Below are 23,196 nucleotides of genomic sequence, written 5' to 3' on the forward strand. Positions count from 1 at the left end.
ATTTCGACATAAAATTTCAAATCGATTCAATACATTAGTCAATGATAAATATCTCTTATCCTGGGTAATTTGAATAAGGCAAATTTCACAAATATAATATGAAGGCCTCTTTGAAAAATGACGATTAAATAGAGCTTTAATTTTAATGTCATTTTCTCCTAAATACGCCTACAATAGTATGATACAATATTGTACTGTGAAAAAGCTTTGTCAAGATTACTATGATATCAATGGTATGATAGAACTTTTAATTGAATTTTGTGAAAAGTTTTGTTCAAATGTTAAAATACGTTTACTCTCGATCATTATATTGAAGACCGTATATGTATAAACCTATTTATCTCGACAATTACAGTTAATAATGACGGCATGAAATAAAAAAGAATTGAAAATCTTTGACAGTTAATACGTATCATCCAAGTTCATATTAATTAATCATATTTTATGATTATTTAATGAAACTCGTCACAATATGTTCACAATGGAGCAGTAAACTCGACGTCACCGTCTGAAGTCGTTACTTCTTTTTTAAATCATTGAAAGCTTTCATGATGTCTATTCAAATCAGTTAAGACACAGCATCTTTCTTTGCCATATTTCTATACTTTTAATACTGCTCTGCGGTTGTACGTCGAGAAACCTATTCAGAAATTTTCGATAAGATGAGATAAGATAAGATAAGAAAAGAAAAGATAAGATGAGATAAAATAAGGTAAGATATACATCTACATCTATGTAATACTCTGCATTATCTCTGCATTATCGGGCGATTGATAAGATAAATAACGTTGGCTAGATATATCACATTGTAACATTAGCTCGATGAGCTTTTGAAACAACCGAACACATGTATGAGAATAACATAATGTATAACACAGAGGTAAAAACACCACAACATACATTTTCATAGGCTTAGAAGCTGGTGTATGTGTGTGTGTGTGTGGGGGGGGGGGGGGGGGGGTTGCGAAGAGGGAGAGAAGAGGCAAGGAGGCGGACCCCAACTTTTAGAGTGAGGACAGCGTATGCGTTGGCCCCATCAATCTTTGTCCTCCAAAAAAACTGATTTATCACAGAAATACTAGTAGAAAATCCTATTTGAGAGAGCAGTTACACGTTCAGGCAGGAATGTCTAATATGTTATTCCAGTTTCAGGTAAGGATTCATTGTGATGACTATTACCAATGAGGGGAAGAACGTTTTAACCCCTTGTTTTGTTTGTTTGTTGTTGTTTTTGGTTATTCAAAATTTCAGGGAAATTTTGGGCAAGTTTGGCTGGTCGCCCTAAACTCCCTCCCCCATCTCCTCACCACTCCCCTACTGCCCCCACACCCACCCAGCCCTGCCGCCACATCTTTACGATCACTCTGGCAACGCCCACTGTTTTTATAGGACATGACTGTCACATGTAATTAAAGAGTAATATTAGACAAGGTTTATTTAAACAATTTCCTTGGCAATGAATTAGGAAAAAATTTAGTGTCAGTATTCCCAGGTTGTACAGGATCGGTACATGTATTGCGCGGTTGCTTCCCTTTTATATATAGCGAAGTCATTTGGCGGGAAAAGGAATGGAACGTACAAATTTTTTTTGTAAAGAAATACGTTGTGCATATTTTCACAGGCATTCTTTGGTCAGTAGTAATAATATGTATGATAAAACACCCATAGACATTCCAAGAAAATTATATGCGCTGTGATATTTTTCACTGTCTTTGATGATATGTAATAAAAACCCCACGGAAAAAAGCACTCGATATGATCATTTGACAGATATACAGTGTACTCGCCCAGAGCTCCAGATAAGCTTTTGATGCAGTTGGGTATTTACCCATCACTTTTTGTCTGAATTGGGTATTGGAAATCTGAATTGGGTAAAAATAATATTACCCAGCCTTTTCAGAAGTATTTGGGTATTTGCAAAAACCAATTGGGTATTTCACCAATCTCGCACAAACAATTGAGTATTTTTTGCTTACAGTATACATGGTATATATATCATTAACCAGGATGGCTAACTACATAAAAGTACTTCAATGTTTAATACAAAAATGTACTTTAAATTGTAATGAAATGTGATTTTAAACAGTACCATCTTTTTTAAAAGTTTTTACATGCCTGTAATCAATACAAACATGTGTATTTTAATTCATAATACCAACGATATATTTTCTCCAATCATTTAATGTATTCTGAGATACCTTTGTTCCATACGGTTGTTTTTTTGTTCTTTTTTCACTTTAATGCAGTCGGAGAATGTCCAGAACGATGTGTTCTCCGCAATATGCGTTCTCTCATAAGATGTCATCCAGTACCGGTGACAATACATTGTCACAAAGAGATAACTGACATTGTTGAACAGCAAAATATTCCACTACTTTGTTTGTTTGTGCTGCAATAATGTTTTTTTCTGCCCTCTTTTATATTTTGTCTGCGTACAGAAAATTGTTTACAAAACGTCCAAATAACACCAATCAGCCGACTAAATGGTCCTGTGATTTTTCCAATAAATTGCAACCTATTTTACGGTAACGTATCACCAGTCAGTTGTCTAGCGTTAAAGTCTCGTACACATCCTAGTAATAAGGAAAATGCGATATGCAAGCAATTTTTTTTTTAATTGGGTATTAGAAATTTTAATTGCGTTTTTGTACGCACACTGTATGAATTCAGTTTGGTTCTCTGCAATTTTAATTGCGTAAATACGCAAATACGCAGCTTATCTGGAGCTCTGCTCGCCTATTCCAAACCAGTCTAAAAATATGGGTCATTTCCAAGCTTTTAAGCTCATACGTCACAAAAAACCGGCAGTTATGTTTTAGTTTTATATCTAATGCATTAAACTAATAACTCAATGCTGGTAAATGTTCAAGTCATTCTTACATAATCCATATTTGCAACATGTCCAGATGCCATATTTATTGTGTGCAGAAATCTGACGAATGTAAACAAAAAAGTCAGATTCAAGAGGCACTTGTGTTTAAATTTTTTAACAAAATGAAACGAAAAAGAGACTAAAAAGAAGGAAATTTTTGCTTTTTCCAGTCATATATGCCACATTAAAAAAACTTGAACATTAAGATGCCTAAAAAAGCAAATATTGTTCCACTGGCACTCCTGCCTAGGACCGGGAACAGTTGTTGAGTTGGGTTCGGACAAAAGGTGATGACTTTGTATCTATATCTCTAGCAAAGAGGCAAAATCAGTGTTCAGTCACACATCTTTTATTCAGATATAACGTTTCAGCAGTTTCAGTATGAAATATTCAGTAGTTTACAAAGTATTCATAAATTCCACATATCTCCAGAAGTTACTGTTCTATGACTCTTATACAGTATGCTTATGTCAGGGTAAACTAATATTTATGGAGCTGATTTTTATGCATATAACATAGGGGTTACTGTCTTCAGGGCGGAGGAAAGATTGACAAATGAGGAGCCGAAAAACGGGCCTTTTATAGTTTTTAGCACAGCTCCGCATACGACAACGGTACGTGACGTACGTGGAGATAGCTACTATCAAATTGAAAACGACGTTACATAAAACGTACGGTGACACCGGAGCAACCGGAAGTAAACAAATGTGTCGCGGAGCGAAAGACTGATATAGCGATGTATTTCTTGCATATCTTTCTAAATAACAGTATTCCAAGCGGATCACCAGTATAGATTGATCAAGAACAGGTAGGGCTATCGATTAATACCGTGTTTTAGGTCTGACATAAAATACGGGCATCGAAATCGTTGATGTAACTTCTGGTTCTATGCTATCAAAAATATACATGTACAAGTCTAATGTTACTAATCGTGTTTAGATCAGTTGGACGGCCTAACAATATAGATGGCATACATTGTGCATATTCCGTATCACACATTTTCAGTTCTGTTCTGCTGCATGTTGTTTAAAGATTGCAGAAAAAATGTTGGATGTGTTCAAAATATTAATATATATGTATGAAAGCTGGATTTATGTTGATTTAAAGTATGTGTATTCAACTGTCAGTCTGTTTGTGATCAGATCTGTCTGTGACTATCTACCATGTGACTATTTTATTTACACGAAGGACAAGACCGTCCACATGACTTTTTAAAACAGCATATTTCAGTAATGCTAGAGAAGGCTATCTTTTAATTAATTCCGTTTGTCATTGAGACGTGTTTATAAACAACATAGTTTTTTTTTTATTTAAACCGATATCTTTGGTTTTAGAATGTGACAAACTCATGAGCTGAATAGTCATTGTTTGACCTAAATTATAAGTTCAATTTAAGCCGCTTAAACTAGATATTAGACTGCTAGTTCTCTAGAGGGTTGTCCAAAGATTCATTGTTCATTTGGTGTAGATCTATGAATGGTAAAATGGCCACTTAATATTTCCATGTACTTTGATGGAAACCAAACAGTTACTTTACAGTGGCCTTAAATGCGATTATTTCTATTCCTAAAGTTTTCGATTCAAGGTGGTAGTTTTCTGTTGTTGTGGATAGTAATAAGTAAACTATTTCAGACCATATCAGTTCATTTGTGGTGATTTGGAATAGGCCAGTATGACCCGGATTACGCACAGTACTAGTCTGATCATGGTTACAGAAATCTGTTACAATGTTCTGATTCAAATTTCTTTTTATACTATTTTGATCGACATATTTGTTCAGCTTTTAAGATGAAATCTATATTTTAAATATAAACTTGACGAAGTAAAACAAGAAAAATTTAAAAACTGGTTCGGAAAGGGCAAGTCCGCTGTAGTAAATTGGTGCTTAATTTATTTTTGTCCTGAATGTGCCAATAAATAGTATGCTTGGGATACTTTTTTTTTTTACATTTTTACGTTCAAATATAATGAAGTGTCATAATGGATATCACGTCCATATTTTTGATAGTAACTTTCTTTAATGAATAAAGTAGAAAAATGGCATGTCACAAAGTTAATTTTCCTTCTGTGTTTAACAAGTAATTTGGTTCTGTATCGGCCAATATTGATGAATGTTCACCATGATGTTGGCGGATGGTTAGAAAAGTACTGACATTATCTGCATTCACCAATTCTAAGTTAAATTATTAATGACTGTGGTGACATTTATCCTGTTAGTGGGAAAAAGTGCCACCCAAATCCTTTCATCATAGTGTTTTGTCTCCCAGTGACCAAAGTATGGTATTTTTTTTACACAATATAGAATCTCAATCAATTATTCAGCAAATGATTGTTATTATTCAGTACAGGTGTTTTATTTCGAATTTAATGAATGCAGATTAAAAAGTCTAGCCATGACATATTGTTACAACATCAGATAGAATCTGTATTATATTTGGTATACTAAACTAAACTATATGACAGAATATAATTGTCAAGCTCATTGCTTGATATTTCTGCTGGTGTATGAATTATTACTTCCTGTCCACAAAGGAATGAGTTAAGCATTTTTCTTTGGGTCTAGGATCAAATCCCGATATTCACAGGTCCTTCCCATCTCCAGTCAGACCACAGCTTGGAGGTTAGTCCCCGCTTCCCTTTCCATCTCTGCCTAATTTCAGCCAATATTTCAGCCGTTTAAAAAAAAACTGACCGTAGCTCAACATGTTGTAAAAATGTCCATGTGTCATCAGTGCATAAAGAAGTATAGACAGCTTACTTCGATCTTTTTAGCACAGTTTCCTTGTCCAAGGGATACAAGAAGCAATCTGAACAGGTGTTGCGCAGTCAAATATACCAATAGAGCTGGGATAAAGACGATATCATCTGTGGCTATAATATATATGTAATATCAAGAGGTTCTTTATCCTTGGATTTACTTAATAACTTTATAATTGTTTCTACATACACTCCACATTTAGTAATCATGTTCAGTGCTGGTTGATTTTCACTTGTAATTCCTGATCTAGAATCGTGTAATTTCAAATGAGATGGCAGAATGACGCCTTTATAACACTGAATTTCTCCTGTATGTCATCCAATACAGGACTTTCTGTTGTGGTCGTAATAGGTCGGGACTGAAGATATCACCTGTGGCCTGGTGTGGCAAATGCAAAGGTGGTGGACGAAATTGGGAATGCGAACTACTTTCAAAATGTAAATGCGTGTCTTTGACCTGTTAACGCTCTAAACGTTTCTCTTAACACTTATCAACATCAGCAACTTGACCCTGTCCTGATTATCACCGTAATTCAGCGTTTTGTCTAACTCTTCTTCTGGAGTTTCTTTAGATTGCACTCTCGCTTACCCAGACTCCCTGGTGGAATTTGCACATGGACAAGACAACTTATTATGTGTAGTAGTGCGTACTACGCCTCTTAAGAAAATAGTTTGTTTAACTACGAACAGCTTACTTCGATCTTATCAACAGTTTCCTTGTCCAAGGGATACAAGAAGCAATCTGAACTAGTGTTGCACATAGAGCTGGGATATAAACGATATCATCTATGGCTGTAATAAACGTATATTATAACCCCAACTGAGAATGGCTGTGAGGTCAAAGGCGCTGGTTTTTAATGCTCAGCCTTTTTCATGGCCACATTGTGGTTTTGGTGATCTCTCTTTTTTTTTTTTAAATATAATAATTTTTATTTTTAAAGAAAAATAAAAAATTTTTTTTATTAATTTGAGTGAGCTAAGGCGATATTAATATTGAAAACTGTTCTGCAATTCTTTCATTGAATATGGTTAAAGTGGGTGTCAAGTGTAAAGGGAAAGAAAAATATCACAGGGCAAGGTCTAAATCTGTAGTACAGAAAACAATGGTAAACTGCCTTGCCCTCCTGATCATCGTTGAGCAGAGGGAAGGTACTGATTTAAGATCAGAGGGAAGGTACTGATTTAAGTCTTTCATATTGAACATATTAAGAGTATTAGAGTCTTACAAGAAATGAATGTAAAATTAAAGCAGCTGGAGAAAGAAGGCCATTTCCTGCCGTACATAGCACTTGTCGATTGCTGGAAGGGAAACTGGTGAATTATGTATGCAAACACCTAATGCTGTATTTGTCTGACAGATATCTAGATAATGCCAACCCTGGTTGTCTTAGATAACATCACATTATTCCTTCATTTAATAGTCCACTATAGACTGAAATTTGCATATTTTCGATATTTTATAAATATGAAGGAACGGGGAATTTCAATCTCTGGATCGGAGTTTCATATAACAATTCTGATTTATTCCCTAAGTTAGAGATAGGCTGTGAATAATTCCATTTATCTGTAAATCTGAAAGCATAATGAAACTGCGGACTAGATTTTAACCATTATCTTTTGTCACATGCCGTCATTTGTGATAATGATAAGAGATTGCTTTTTGGACAAGGTCGTGTAATGTAATTAATCTCCGACACTCTCTGTTTTCAACAACAAAAGGCGGACAGTAATTGAGTTCTGTGCTGGATTAAAGAAAGGGGCCAAACGACTGTACCAGGCACCATCTTGAAGGACAATGTTTTCATGTACAACTATTTCGCTTTTGTATTTTTAATGTTTTAACCTACTATACATTAATTTTCAACTATATATATTATTGGTCTTGATCTTTTTTTATTAATGCATGTATGACTCCATAAGATAAAGTTTGTCATGTATGAACACTTTGATGATTTCTAGAATGTAAATGGTTCAGTCATTTAGTTATTTATTTATCTATTTATTTATTTTCTTGGGTTTATAGTCACAATGTCACAATTCAGGTCATTATGGCAAATTTTCCAGCTTCTGAATGTGGAGGAAGGCCTTAGTTCCCCTACAGGCACTGTTACAGGCATGAGCAGGTACCTATGTAGAACCAGTGTCCTTCCGTAAACCAGGTGGATGGCTTCCTCACATGCAGAATTCTACACCCAAAGCGAGGTTTAGAATACAGTCTGTTGAGGGGCAAGTGATGCTAAGTCTGTGATCTTAACAACACAGTCACGGAGGCCCTTAATGCTCCTGTTTATTCACTTTCAGTACACTGGTATCTGGATCATAATGAAAACTTTTACGCAGAAAAGGAAAATTGTCAAAAAAATGTTATTCACACTAAACATAAAGTTGGGTTGCATTCATGAATAAGTACAATTTTATATGTATTTGAGGCAAAATTATACCAGATTATACCAGATTTATATAGCGCCCTTTTCATGATAAACACATTGAAAGACGCTTTACATAGCGCAAAGGCAACCACTCAGGGTGCCAAATTCATCCTCTACTAGTACAGACACAGAGCAATCTGACCAGAGGGACAGAGTGAGAGAAAAAACCAAGAACAGAGAGGGAGAGAGAGAAATCCTTAGATACAGGATTTGCGAATAGACAGTCTGGTTCTTTAACGTGCATGGTGTATAGCACCGAAACAAACAAAGCCGTCTTTCCTGGGAAGAACCAGTACTGGCCTCTTAGTTAGGTGGGAGACTTTCAAGAGCATCTCAGAATTTTCCAGTGCCTTGACAGGCTAATCTGAGAAACAAACCTTCAGACATGCTGTTAATAAGTACCGGGGAATAAACATTAATTTCATATTACCAAAACTTTTTTTTAAATACATACTTGGAAAAAAAACATAATTACATGTTATCTAAAAGCTTAATGTGTCAAAAAATTAAATTACTGGAATAATATCTGATATATTCCGAGCAATTACACTTAAGTGTCAATGCTTGCGTAGACTTGAGGCAATTTGTCACTTAAAAATTTAAGCGAAAGAGGCACTTGAAGAGGAAAGCCACTGTAACATGCCATTTCGTACATAAACTGCCTGAAAATGCATGTCAGATTATTATCACCATTTATGATAAGTATTTGCTACCTTAACTCTACAGTATGTAGGATTTCAAAACCTCTGGTTTGATTTCGATCAGAGATACTGAATGTTTCATGGCAGGGTTTTATGTAGATGGCTGTGTGGATAATTTGTAAGATAATAAAGATAAGGAAAAAGACGCTCAAAATGATTTAAAGTCTTACTTGTCATTTCTAATTTGACAGCTTTAGAATATTTGCATCATGGAGAATTACTTTTTTTAGGGTTAAGTCTAACTGCATTTTAAATTAAACGAAAATAAAACACCTTTTCTTATTAAGTATTTATGATGTCCAGTTATGGGTAAAATCAGGATATGGGGGTGGGGGTGGGTGGGGGCTTGTTATACTGTCATTGGTAATTGTTTAGTTTAACGGTGTTTCTCTCACTATAAAAAAAGATTTTATCAGACTTGAGGTCTGGAAATCCTGTAAACACTAGATGTGTCAACATTAGTGGTCTCTTCAAAGATATGTTCACTTCTTAAGGGGTTTAAGTGTAATGAAAACTGTGAGATAAAACTGAGATTGGCCAAAATGTCAAAACATTTTATGATAGGGAAATGTTATAAAAAGGGTATGTTTTCGGAATGAGAGTTTTTATTTGTAAATCTTTTTTATTGGGGATAGAAGGGCTAAAACTGAATTTGAATTATTGAAATAAGTTAAAGGTTCATTAAGTATTACAGGATCAAGTGCTATCAAGTAACTCTTCTTCTGAAAACCTTTTTGAGTGTTTTTAAAATTTCCATACATCTAATCTCGCTCATTGCTTTAAGGACTCACGCTTTTACTGAATTATTCGTGTACTGAATCTTTGCAATAGGTGCTATTCTTAGAAACGAATAGGTTGATTGACCATTGTGTATTTAATTAATAGAAATTATCAATTTACACTTTTAGGGCCAGAAGATGAGGATGATGAAAGTGATGCAGCATCGAAATTAGACCAATCAGATGAAATGAAAGAAATGGAGGGTAACCAATCAGAGAGTTCCTTACATAGTGATTCAGAAAATGAACCAATGGAAATGGAGAATGAAGAAATTAAAAGGGAAGTAACTTCACCTGTACAAGTCAAAGAGGAGAGAACTGATGATATTGAAAATTGTTACCAAGTAACTGAAAATAAACCCAAATATGGTGAAATGTCCCCCAGACGTCAGGAAGTAATGAAAAGACTGAACTTTCCTGCTGATTTGTTGACACTTAGACAAGTTGATGAAGCAGAGTTTTTACAGACTGGAATTCCTTGGTCTGTGATTTCTGTAACAGCTTTACCAAAAGGGAGCACTGTTGGCCCCTATCAGGGAGAAACTGTGGCGCTCAGTTCCATAAAACCAGGAGAGCTTGTTTTACAGGTAAGACATTTCTTATTGACTTGCTTAATTACTGTTGGAATCAGCAGTATTTTTTTTTTCCATTAGTTTCAAAATTGCACTGATATTAAGTGTCTGTCTGTCTGTCACACAATAGTTTTTTTACCGAAAATTAAATACATTTCACGTTTATGAATTTTATCCAAATTTGTCTTAAGTTTATTGTTTTAGAGTAATAATGTTATGTCTCCCACCACACAGTGGTGTGGGAGACATATTGATTTACTCCAGTCTGTGTGTGTGTCTGTCACAAAGCTTGTCCACATTCTAAGTCGAACATTTCTCATCCGATTTTCACCAAACTTGAACAAAATGTGTTTGACTATAAGACCTCGGCCAGGTTCGATAACTAGCCAAATCAGTCCAGGCGTCTTGGAGTTATGGCCCTTGAATTACCAAAAATCCGTCTTTTTACTCTTGTCCGCACTCATTTTCGAATATTTCTCATCCAGTCTTCACCAAACTTAAACAAAATGTGTTTGACCATGAGACCTCAGCCAAGTTCGATAACTAGCCAAATCGGTCCAGGCATTTTGGAGTTACGGCCCTTGAATTATCAAAATATTGGCCTTTTTACTCATGTCCGCACTCTTAATCAAACATTTCTCATCCGATCTTCACCAAACTTGAACAAAATGTGTTTGACCATGAGACCTCGGCCAAGTTCGATAACTAGCCAAATCGGTCTAGGCATTTTGGAGTTACGGCCCTTGAATTATCGAAAAATCGGCCTTTTTACTCTTGTCTGCACTCTAAGTCGAACATTTCTCATCCGATCTTCACCAAACTTGAACAAAATGTGTTTGACCATGAGACCTCAGCCAAGTTCGATAACTAGCCAAATCGGTCCAGGCATTTTAGATATACGGCCCTTGAATTACTGAAAAAATCTGTCTGTTTACTCTTGTCCGCTCTCTAAGTCGAACATTTCTCATCCGATCTTCACCAAACTTGAACAAAATGTGTTTGGCCATAAGACCTTACCCAAGTTCGATAACTAGCCAAATCCGCCCAGGCACTTTTGATTTATGGCCCTTGAATTACCGATTGGATCCACTTATCCAGACCTTCTAATTGGATCCACTCGTCTAAAACATCTAGAGAAACTAACATTTTTCATAGGGGCAGTTGTGGGAGACATGCGCTTTTCTCAAAAGCATCTCTAGTTTGTAAACTGTTATAAATAACATTAATATGATTTCTTAATTTCATGTAATTGAGTTTTGATTCTAAATATTAGAAGAAACACATGAAGCCCACTATTTACAAATTGCCCAAATATAGTATTTTTTTATTTTAGGACTTCATTATGATAAGTAAACTGCAGTAAACACTACATGGCTGGTCTAAGCAGACATATTTTTGAAATCTTGACAAAAAGCAACTGCTTCATTAATTTTTATACGTCTGTAAGGTGGTTCACAGTCTCCTTGTTTTCCATTATCATTCCAAAATGAACTGAGGCGTGCCAGCCAGATTGTGCACCCAAATTTAAAGAGAGAAAAAATTCTCTGCTTCATATTTAATACAAAAAATTCCAGTCTTATTGAATAACTATATAAATCTGTTCATCTCTGCAGCAGTTCGATAAAACAGATTTTCAAATAAATATAGAATATCATAGCATTCTTGGGAATATTTTTATCATTTGATAAACTTCAATGAGTCCTCTGTAACTACCTTCTAAACTGGAGATCTCGATAAAGGGAGATAATTTTAATAATTTTGCAGCTGTTGTAAGCATTATCTTCTGATTATTTCAGTACTTTTTATCAGTCTAAGTGGAATATCACAGAATATTGGTTGATATCTTAAACATCTAGGTGGGGTAGAAACTTTTTTGGATCCGTACAAAACCCTTTTTTCTTCCATCTTCACATGATCTGAATGCTATCTCTTGCGATTATCTCGTACCCAACAAATGTAGATAAGGGAGATAAGAGGCACAAAAAACTGTGATAAGTTTACCTTCATTTTATCTCAACGCTGTATAAAATTTGACCAAAAATAAGGAATTCAGATTAAATGGCAGATAATCCGTAAAATTCTAAGTTTGATCGAAAGATTCACCAATGGGGTATAACTGCTATCAGTTTTCTAAAGTGTGATAGTTTGATATGTGCCTTTGCGCTTGCACCGAAAGGGTTCACAGAGATAGAGACAGATATTTAAAGAAACTTATCTGACAATATCGCCTTTAGCTTTTTAAAGAGCCAGTCTAGTTATTGATAAAGCCCGAATCTTAATTGTATCTTTGGTGATAAGAAAGTCATTTTAATTTGAAGATTGTTCTTGTATTTGAAGACAGATTATTTATAATGGTGGAATACGAATAGCTTCATTTTGAGCATGAATCTATCAGAATTTTATCTAGAAATTACACTTTTTAAGCATATCGCTCGTGTTGCGACGACTCCCATTAATTTTTTACCAAATTTTATCAAACATTCTCAGAGATTACGTTGCGATCAGATCAGATCAATTCATAGGGGGTACCTTCAAAGGATTTTCCCATATGATAATACAAGTTTTGAAACCAAAATCACTCAAAAATGTTCAAAACATATTTTAATGATACGATAGATAAGGAATTTTTAATGCATTTACCTGCGGTGTTGGAAAGATTTGCTAAGTGATGAAGATTTTTGGCTAGATAGTATGTAGTTATCAGATTAGTTAACGTAATGGGGTTAGCAATGAGTTTTAGGTACAGATTCTTGTGCATACTTTCGAATTTATAATTTCGTAAACTGCATTATTTTCTCACTACATCAAAGTGTTGGAAATCTTATAAATTTTCACAAAATAATATTCTAGAATTAACAGTTCATATGGAACCAAGGTCATCAAATATTTTTGATCATTTAAGAGAAATATAAATAAAAAGAAACGATGCACTTTATTTATGCTGTATGTGACACAGGGCTTTAACATATGTGAGGAAATTTCTTTATTAGGCCTTATGAAACATACTTGAGCCATGCCATGGGAAAACCAACATAGTGGGTATGCGACCAGCATGGATCCAGACCAGCCTGCGCATCCGCGCAGTCTGGTCAGGATCCATGCTGTTCGCTAACAGTTTCTCCAATTCCAATAGGCTTTAAAAGCAAACAGCATGGAGCCTGACCAGACTGCGTGGATGCGCAGGCTGGTCTGGATCCATGCTGGTCGCAAAGCCACTATGTTGGTTTTCTCATGGCACGGCTCAATTATACTGTTGCTGTCTTAAAATTTATGTTTATAAGACCTGATTTCTGCAGAATTTCAACAAAAATGTCAAGTTGATCCAAGTGACACTTAAGTAACTAAACTTGAGTTTGTTCCAGCTAAATAATTTCTTGATATGTTTACAAATTACCAATTAATTCAGACAGACACTGCTGAGTTGTTTAATCTTGGTGTGATGAAATTAAAAATTCTTCAAAAACATCTAATTAAGCAAAGAGAAAGAATTCGGTAGAAATCAGTCTGCCAGCTAAATGATTTTAGGAGAGTTCTACATTTTCTGAATACTGTAAATATCTTAACCCTTGTTCCAGTTTCCAATAATAATATTGAAAAGAGCTACAAAATTGCAAAAAAATAGCAAAAAATCTAGACACAGTAAAAACTTTATTCCATTTTCCAATTTCCAGTAGTATATTGAGAGAATTACAAAATTGCAGAAATAGTGAAAACACAATATTTTAAATCTTGTCCAACTAAGAACTTTTCTTTATTAATAAAAATGTCTTTATTAGATAGGCTCCAAAAAGACTTCAAATTTACAATAATTTTGATTGCAAAAGGGAAACATAAATGATTAAAAAGGGAAACAGCATGTCTTGAAGTTGCTAAAATAAATTTAGACTGCCGTAAAAATGACAGTTATTTGTCACGGGTAATAAAATGTTCATAGCTCTGTTATTAGAAGCTGATTTACTTTCCATTAAACACAGCAGTAAATAATTCAAGAAAGCAGAAAGGAGGCTGACTTCCCTGTGTGCAGGGTTTCGTATCTGTCAAACAAAATATGAAAACTTGAAATTGGTTATCAGAGTAAATATTAAGTGAATAAAATCTGTGAAAAGATCCTTTGGAAGCATGGAGTGCAACCAAGCAACATGATAGCAGACTTGGATTTGATTGAGTCTCTTCATGAGAGGTAATGAAATGTGCAACACCTCTCACACCCACAATCACCTGCTTAAGGAGAATTCTATTACAGATATTGAATGGACACCTCATTTGAAAAATAGACTACTTGAATAACTTTGATATTTTTAACTTTTATTAGAAGTTTTACAACTACAGTTGAACCAATTAAGCCACCTGTGTGCCAGTCAGATAACTCCCCAAACTGACTGTTGTATATTCAACTTATCTTAAGCAGCCGCCTGCATTAAACAGCCAGTCGGATAACTCCCCAAACTGACTGTTGTATATTCAACTTATCTTAAGCAGCCGCCTGCATTAAACAGCCAGTCGGATAACTTCCCAAACTGACTGTTCTATGTTCAACTTACCTTAAGCAGCCGCCTGCCTTAAACTGCCAGTCAGATAACTTCCCAAACTGACTGTTGTATGTTCAACTTATCTTAAGCAGCCACCTGCCTTAACTTCCCCAAACTGACTGTTGTATGTTCAACTTATCTAAAGCAGCCACCTGCATTAAACAGCCAGTCGGATAACTTCCCAAACTGACTGTTCTATGTTCAACTTATCTTAAGCAGCCACCTGCATTAAACAGCCAGTCGGATAACTTCCTAAACTGACGGTTGTATGTTCAACTTATCTTAAGCAGCCGCCTGCCTTAAACTGCCAGTCGGATAACTTCCCAAACTGACTGTTGTATGTTCAACTTATCTTAAGCAGCCGCCTGCCTTAAACTGCCAGTCGGATAACTTCCCAAACTGACTGTTGTATGTTCAACTTATCTTAAGAAGCCGCCTGCCTTAAACTGCCACTCAGATAACTTCCCAAACTGACTGTTGTATGTTCAACTTATCTTAAGCAGCCGCCTGCCTTAAACTGCCAGTCAGATAACTTCCCAAACTGACTGTTGTATGTTCAACTTATCTTAAGCAGCCGCCTGCCTTAAACTGCCACTCAGATAACTTCCCAAACTGACTGTTGTATGTTCAACTTATCTTAAGCAGCCGCCTGCCTTAAACAGCCAGTCAGATAACTTCCCAAACTGACTGTTGTATGTTCAACTTATCTTAAGCAGCCACCTGCCTTAACTTCCCAAACTGACTGTTGTATGTTCAACTTATCTTAAGCAGCCGCCTGCCTTAAACTGCCAGTCAGATAACTTCCCAAACTGACTGTTGTATGTTCAACTTATCTTTAGCAGCCGCCTGCCTTAAACTGCCAGTCAGATAACTTCCCAAACTGACTGTTGTATGTTCAACTTATCTTAAGCAGCCACCTGCCTTAAACTGCCAGTCAGATAACTTCCCAAACTTACTGTTCTATGTTCAACTTATCTTAAGCAGCCACCTGCATTTAACAGCCAGTCGGATAACTTCCTAAACTGACGGTTGTATGTTCAACTTATCTTACGCAGCCGCCTGCCTTAAACTGCCAGTCGGATAACTTCCCAAACTGACTGTTGTATGTTCAACTTATCTCAAGCAGCCGCCTGCCTTAAACTGCCAGTCGGATAACTTCCCAAACTGACTGTTGTATATTCAACTTATCTTAAGAAGCCGCCTGCCTTAAACTGCCACTCAGATAACTTCCCAAACTGACTGTTGTATGTTCAACTTATCTTAAGCAGCCGCCTGCCTTAAACTGCCAGTCAGATAACTTCCCAAACTGACTGTTGTATGTTCAGCTTATCTTAAGCAGCCGCCTGCCTTAAACTGCCACTCAGATAACTTCCCAAACTGACTGTTGTATGTTCAACTTATCTTAAGCAGCCGCCTGCCTTAAACAGCCAGTCAGATAACTTCCCAAACTGACTGTTGTATGTTCAACTTATCTTAAGCAGCCACCTGCCTTAACTTCCCAAACTGACTGTTGTATGTTCAACTTATCTTAAGCAGCCGCCTGCCTTAAACTGCCAGTCAGATAACTTCCCAAACTGACTGTTGTATGTTCAACTTATCTTAAGCAGCCGCCTGCCTTAAACTGCCAGTCAGATAACTTCCCAAACTGACTGTTGTATGTTCAGCTTATCTTAAGCAGCCAACTGCCAGTCAGATAACTTCCCAAACTGACTGTTCTATGTTCAACTTATCTTAAGCAGCCGCCTGCTTTAAACTGCCAGTCAGATAACTTCCCAAACTGACTGTTGTATGTTCAACTTATCTTTAGCAGCCACCTGCCTTAAACAGCCAGTCAGATAACTTCCCAAACTGACTGTTGTATGTTCAACTTATCTTAAGCAGCCACCTGCTTTAAACTGCCAGTCATATAACTTCCCAAACTGACTGTTGTATGTTCAACTTATCTTAAGCAGCCGCCTGCCTTAAACTGCCAGTCAGATAACTTCCCATACTGACTGTTCTATGTTCAACTAATGTTAAGCAGCCGCCTGCCTTAACTGCCAGTCAGATAACTTCCCAAACTGACTGTTGTGTGTTTAACTTATCTTAAGCAGCCAACTGCCAGTCAGATAACTTCCCAAACTGACTGTTCTATGTTCAACTTATCTTAAGCAGCCGCCTGCCTTAAACTGCCAGTCAGATAACTTCCCAAACTGACTGTTGTATGTTCAACTTATCTTAAGCAGCCACCTGCCTTAAACAGCCAGTCATATAACTTCCCAAACTGACTGTTGTATGTTCAGCATATCTTAAGCAGCCACCTGCCTTAAACTGCCAGTCAGATAACTTCCCAAACTGACTGTTGTATGTTCAACTTATCTTAAGCAGCCACCTGCCTTAAACAGCCAGCCAGATAACTTCCCAAACTGACTGTTCTATATTCAACTTATCTTAAGCAGCCACCTGCCTTAAACTGCCAAATTGTTTGGCTTCCTTTGCTGGCTGCTAAATACAGGGTTTACTGTACTTTTTATGCCCCTGAAGGGAGGCATATTAGTTTTCAACTGTCCGTATGTTTGTTCGTTTGTTTGTTGTTTGTTCGTCACAACGTTAACTTTTTGCATGAAGGCACTTTACTCGCGAACCACTGCACCCAGGAGCAAACTTCACATGCTGATAGTACTTATTGAGTACACGACCCCTACTGACTTTAGGGTCACCAGGTCAAAGGTCAAGGTCACAGGGGCCAATGTCAACTTTTTGCATAAAGGCACTTTACTCGCGAACCACTGCACCCAGGACCTTCAAACTTCACATGCTGATAGTACTTACTGAGTACACGACCCCTATTGACTTTGGGGTCAAAGGTCAAGGTCACAGTAGCCAGTGTTAACTTTTTGCATGAAGGCACCCTTCAAACTTCACATGCTAATAGTACTTATTGAGTACACGACCCCTACTGACTTTGGGGTCACCAGGTCAAAGGTCAAGGTCACCAGGTCAAAGGTCAAGGCGCTGCAGGGGCATTTGTCACCTTTAGTGACATCTCTTGTTTAAGATACAAGTCTAAGAATAATTGGAAATAATAAAGAACAATATTTGAAGCAACAGATACCCTAATTCAAAAATGCTGATCAATTTAGGCTTGGATATCGTTAAGGACAAACCGGTCCAAAACCGATACCGATATCAACAAAACGATACGGTATTTTTAATGATACCGATACTATTACCATGCTTTGTAGTACATCACATATTAAAGCAATGATTTGATTAGAAATACACCTATTTAAGTAGTTTATACAGGAGAATTTGCTGTGATATATAAACATTTTAAGTCTGTTAATGGAATGTTGTATTAGAACTATGAAAGAGTAAAAAAATAAACATACCTTATAAACTAGAGTTTTCCAGAATAAAAATGACTAGAGTAGATATGTCACTCATTATGCAATTTAAAGACTAGTAATGTTTTTAAAGCTCAGCACTGACTGAACACAATTAGCTTTCATATTACAACCCCTTTAACAAGTCAGACTCATTGTCACACATGATAAATCTTTGACCAGGTTGACTAGTAATGTTTAAAAGTGCAACTTTTTTTCAACACATTTTACATTGAACAATATTAACCTTCAAAACACTTGAAACAACCAACAATGACATATTTCTAATAGTCCGCGAAAACCGATGACTTGTTTATGTAAGTTACAGCTTAGTTTCATAACTTTTTATTTTAATCATTTTTTAGCTCGACTATTCATAGAATAGTAGAGCTATTGGACTCGCCCATGCGTCGGCGTCCGCGTCCCGATTTGGTTAAGTTTTTGTATGTAAGCAGGTATCTCAGCAACCACTTGTGGGAATGGATTGAAACTTCACACACTTATTCACTGTGATAAACTGACTTAAATTGCACAGGTTCCATAACTCTATTTTGCTTTTTTACAAAATTATGTCCCTTTTTTGACTTAGAAATTTTTGGTTAAGGTTTTGTATGTAAGCTGGTATCTCAGTAATCACTTGTAGGAATGGAATGAAACTTCACACACTTATTCACTGTGATAAACTGACTTACATTGCACAGGTTCCATAACTCTATTTTGCTTTTTTACAAAATTATGCCCCTTTTTCCACTTAGAATTTTTTGGTTAAGGTTTTTTATGTAAGATGGTATCTCAGTACTCACTAATTGGAATGGATTGAAACTTCACACACTTGTTCACTGTCACGATCTGACATGCATAAAGCAGGTCCCATAACTTTATTTTGCTGTTTTACAAAATTATGCCCCTTTTTCAACATAGAAATTTTTGGTTAAGTTTTTGTATATAAGCTGGTATCTCAGTATCCACTAATGGGAATGGATTGAAACTTCACGCACTTGTCCACTGTCATGAGTTGATAAGCACTATGCAGGTTCCATAACCCTATTTCTTTTTTTTTTTAAATTATGCCCCTTTTTCGACTTTCGTATTCATTCAATCGACAAGGCTGTTGAATAGTCGAGCGTTGCTGTCCTTCGACAGCTCTTGTTTGTTTTGATAGAATATGACAAAGAGCAAAAAAGTTTCGTATATTTTGCAATTAAGTATTGGTTTACATGGTTTAAAATGATGGGAAAAGAAGTTTTTCAAATAATATTTAGCATGCGGTTCTGGGACGATCTGTGTATGAAAAGAATTGGAACCATTGCCTTACCCTTGCATGATCGTAAGAGGCGACTAATAGGGTCTTAACACTTGGTTTTGCAGTAACTCTGTGATTCCAGCAGGTGTGCAAATTTTGATTCCATACCTCATGTTTTTATTTCAATGTAAATGGGGATGTGGAACCAAAATTTGTAGTCCTGTTTGGCGCCATATGACCTATACTGTGTTGGTGCGCCGTAAAACCCAAATAAATAAATCAATAGCATACGAAACTATTCGCAAGGTCAGGGGAGTCACTGTAAACAATGTTGATCGCGTTATTACGATATTTGCTTATTTTCTGCTTCATTTTGCCACAGATTAGGTTAGAATTTTGTTTTTATTTTTATGGAAATATCGAAATCGGAACACGTTTTTTACGAAACGGTATGTACCGGTACTTTCTGAAGTGATTATTCGGTACTGTACCGATACCGGTCACCGGTGTCCAACCCTACTGATCATTGATATTGAAATAGTCAGTATGGATAAGTCAGTGATATATCAATGACTAAGTTCCATTGTATGGATACAGTGTAACAAAAAGCACTTTAAAAATTAAAGAAACAAGTAACCAAAACATTTCAACACTTTTTAATATTGTACATACATATATATTGCAAAAAAAAAAGGCTGTATGCTTGAAATGTTAGTTTTACACTAAATGTACATACATATATTGCAAAAAAAAAAAGGCTGTATGCTTGAAATGTTAGTTTTACACTAAATGTACATACATATATTGCAAAAAAAAAAAAAAAGGCTGTATGCTTGAAATGTTAGTTTTTTATCTGTTAAAATGTTGTACAAGAGTCATTTGGTAGAGCATGTATCATGGATACAGTGACTAATGTTCATGGATTTTGAGGTTCCGTCAATCTGCGATATCTAATCCCAATGAACATACAAAATTCTTATCTTTAACATTTAAATCTCCCCACCGTAATAGCCATTATTGCCCAAAGCAGGAAATTATATGTCCAAGAAATTAGAATTAATGTACTATTCTTCTTATCTGTTGGGATGTTGTTTAAAACGTTAAAGTCAATAACATTGACAATATGTCTCTTTTTACCTGGGGAGAATCTTATTTATGGTTTGTAATGTATCAATACCTGAAGAATTTGAAAAGAATTTTAATCTAAAACTGGATACATCACCATTAAGGAAAGCTGTTCTACTCATTAGAGTCACAGATGTTTTGAAGAGAGCAAAAACATAATTAGTACAAAATGAACTCGGAGGTCTGAGAATGTTCTTTTTGTGCTTTCATTTTTCTCAGTAATGGAAGGAATCAGAAAGGATTTTTTAAGTCTTAAGAAAAAATTGACAGTTTCTCCATCTGTGTCTATGTTGAGTTACTTACTTTGTACTAAATTACATGAATGTGGAGGGATGCATTTTCTAGGTCTTTGTCAACCAGTGTTTGCAAGGCTTTAATTTTTCCAGTGTTCTAGCCATCTTTAAGTCTGAGGAAAATTGTAACCAGATGATACATAGCTTTTATAATTTAACACAAATGACTGATTTTTTGTTCCAGAAAAAGCACTTGATGGCACTTTATGAAAATAACAGCTTGAAAATGCCAAATACAGAACATTAAAAGAACATTTATACTCCATTTCATGTACTCGGTTATTGCCTTTATGTGGCTGCAAATTACCGTGATGAATTTTTAAAAAGGAGCAAGCAAAAATCTATAAAAGGGAGATAATTGACAAAAGCAATTAATTTTTCTGATAGCAATTTTGTTAATGCAATTTTGAAATTTGGTATCCCTGCAATATCTGAATATGTTATTAGTTAATAGTGCATCAGTAAGATAAAGATCAAAATATTGACTCAGGCAGTTTTGTTGAATCATTGATAAGTGAACTGTTACACCATATTTTTTCTGTAGTTCATGTCAGTTCATTTTCACTAGAATTGTCTTAACATGGTTTGGACTTAAAAGCAGAAAATTTAGCCCTGATGATGGATATAGCATAAGTAAAACCAATGATGCCCTGTAAGATATGCTGACACCATATGAAGCTGGAGCAAGTGGCTCAATCTTTCTAATGAAAGATTAACTGGTTGTAAAATTCTGCGTCTGGCAGCTAGTCAAACTGTATGTTGGGTAACCAGTCAAACTTTGTGTCAGGCAACCAGCCAGACTCTATGTCAGGCAATCAGTCAAATTCTTTGTCTGGCAAGTAAGCAAACTCTGTGTCAGTCAGCCAGTCAGACACTGTGTCAGGCAATCAGTCAAACTCTTTGTCTGACAGCTAAGCAAACTCAGTGTCAAGCAATCAGTCAGACTCTGTGTCAAGCAACCAGTCAGACTCTGTGTCAGGCAACCAGTCAGACTCAGTGTCAGGCAACCAGTCAGACCCTGTCATGCAACCAGCCAGACTCTGTGTCAGGCAACCAGTCAGACTCTCTGCCATGCAACCAGCCAGACTCGGTGTAAGGCAACCAGCTAAACTCTATCATGCAACCAGCCAAAATCTCTTGTCATGCAACCAGCCAAACTCTGTCAGGCAACTAGCCAAACTCTGTGTAAGGCAACTGCAGTTTTTTTTTTTAAAGGACTTAGAAGTCTAGTAAAAAAAAAAAACAACGTGATATGACATGTTTCAGTGATCCAAACTGAAAGTCTCAAACCTTTTTTTTCCTTAATAAAACTTAATTAGTATTTTATTGTAGGATCATTTGATTCATTTTGACATTGATATTTTTTGTTAACTTGCATTGCGATAGGTAGTTTAAGATAGAAATAAAAATCTTAATTCTCAATTAAGATATATTTGTTATCAAATAAATGTATCAAGGTACATTATAAAATGACACATTGTCAACTTACCAAATGGTTTCTGATCTTAATCTGAGTCAAAGCTTTTAGGCAAGTGAAAAAATATATACAGAAAATATGTGATAAAGTAAAATACATCTGCGTTATCTACACTTGTCTTCCTGAACACAATTCAACAGCATTTAAAACTGATCTGTTTGCTGTTCTGTATACAAAGTTGCTTTACATTTTTCATATCTGCCTTTAAAAGACTTATCCATGATTTGCAACAAATATTTTTAAGTATATCTCATCATAGATAGAGTCTGAGGAAACAAGGTACTAGAGATTACTACATCAACTTAAGGTACAATTGATAAACCGGAAGTAATTGAGTAACGTCATTTATCTGGAAAAACTAGAATTACGGCAGGACTTGACATCTGAAATGGAAATTATTTTATGAATTAATGGCAATGCATGAGTGAATTTATAAAACGGCAATGCTAGTATCTTTCTTAAGATAAAACATGATATTGTAAAGTTTGACACATTAAAGTAATTCCAAATTGTGTCTTATAGTCGGCTTGAAATGTGCGTGTTTAAACATGGGCGAATATCTCAGAAACAAGCACACGGACCTATGCATTTATTTCTCCATATTGACCATATTATGTTTATCTATTTTAAAGACTATGGGAAGTTTCATCAAAATCTACATTTTAGAAAAATTGTATTCGCAAAAAAATGTTATCAAAACTTTGATTTTCCCATAGACTCCCATTGTGACAACTTGTGTGAAGTCCAAACTTTTCAAATCATTCTAGCCAAAAAGCAAACCCAGGACCCAATCTTCTTATAATTTGCTGCATTTTCAAAGTTTACTCTGAAGTTTTAAAAAATCAGGATTTAATCAGATTCTATATTGTAGAAAATGTTTATCTGAAAGTGCAGAACTGTTTTTGTGTTTCATAAAAAGTTGCCAGTTAGAGACATGCAGCACATTTATTGGCTGCCAGCTTGAGTTCTGTATTTGTTCAAATTAAGCTGTTCTAATGAAGGAGGTAAAATAATGCTAGCAGTGATCTTCAAGGTTTAGACTGATACATGATAT

The 23,196-nt window shown here is 35.7% G+C and overlaps 1 protein-coding gene across 1 annotated transcript in view; it reads left to right on the forward strand.

Annotated features, from left to right (window-relative positions):
• The window catches only part of LOC123549088 (zinc finger protein ZFPM2-like), a 62,612-nt gene that overhangs the window by 22,061 nt on the left and 17,355 nt on the right, over positions 1–23,196 (forward strand). Inside the window, exon 2 of the mRNA XM_053546761.1 lies at positions 9,668–10,125. Coding sequence (XP_053402736.1) covers positions 9,668–10,125 — 458 coding nt within the window. The remainder of the gene's footprint in view (positions 1–9,667; positions 10,126–23,196) is intronic.

This window comes from Mercenaria mercenaria, chromosome 6, assembly GCF_021730395.1.
Source record: "Mercenaria mercenaria strain notata chromosome 6, MADL_Memer_1, whole genome shotgun sequence".
In the NCBI taxonomy this organism is placed as follows: domain Eukaryota; kingdom Metazoa; phylum Mollusca; class Bivalvia; order Venerida; family Veneridae; genus Mercenaria; species Mercenaria mercenaria.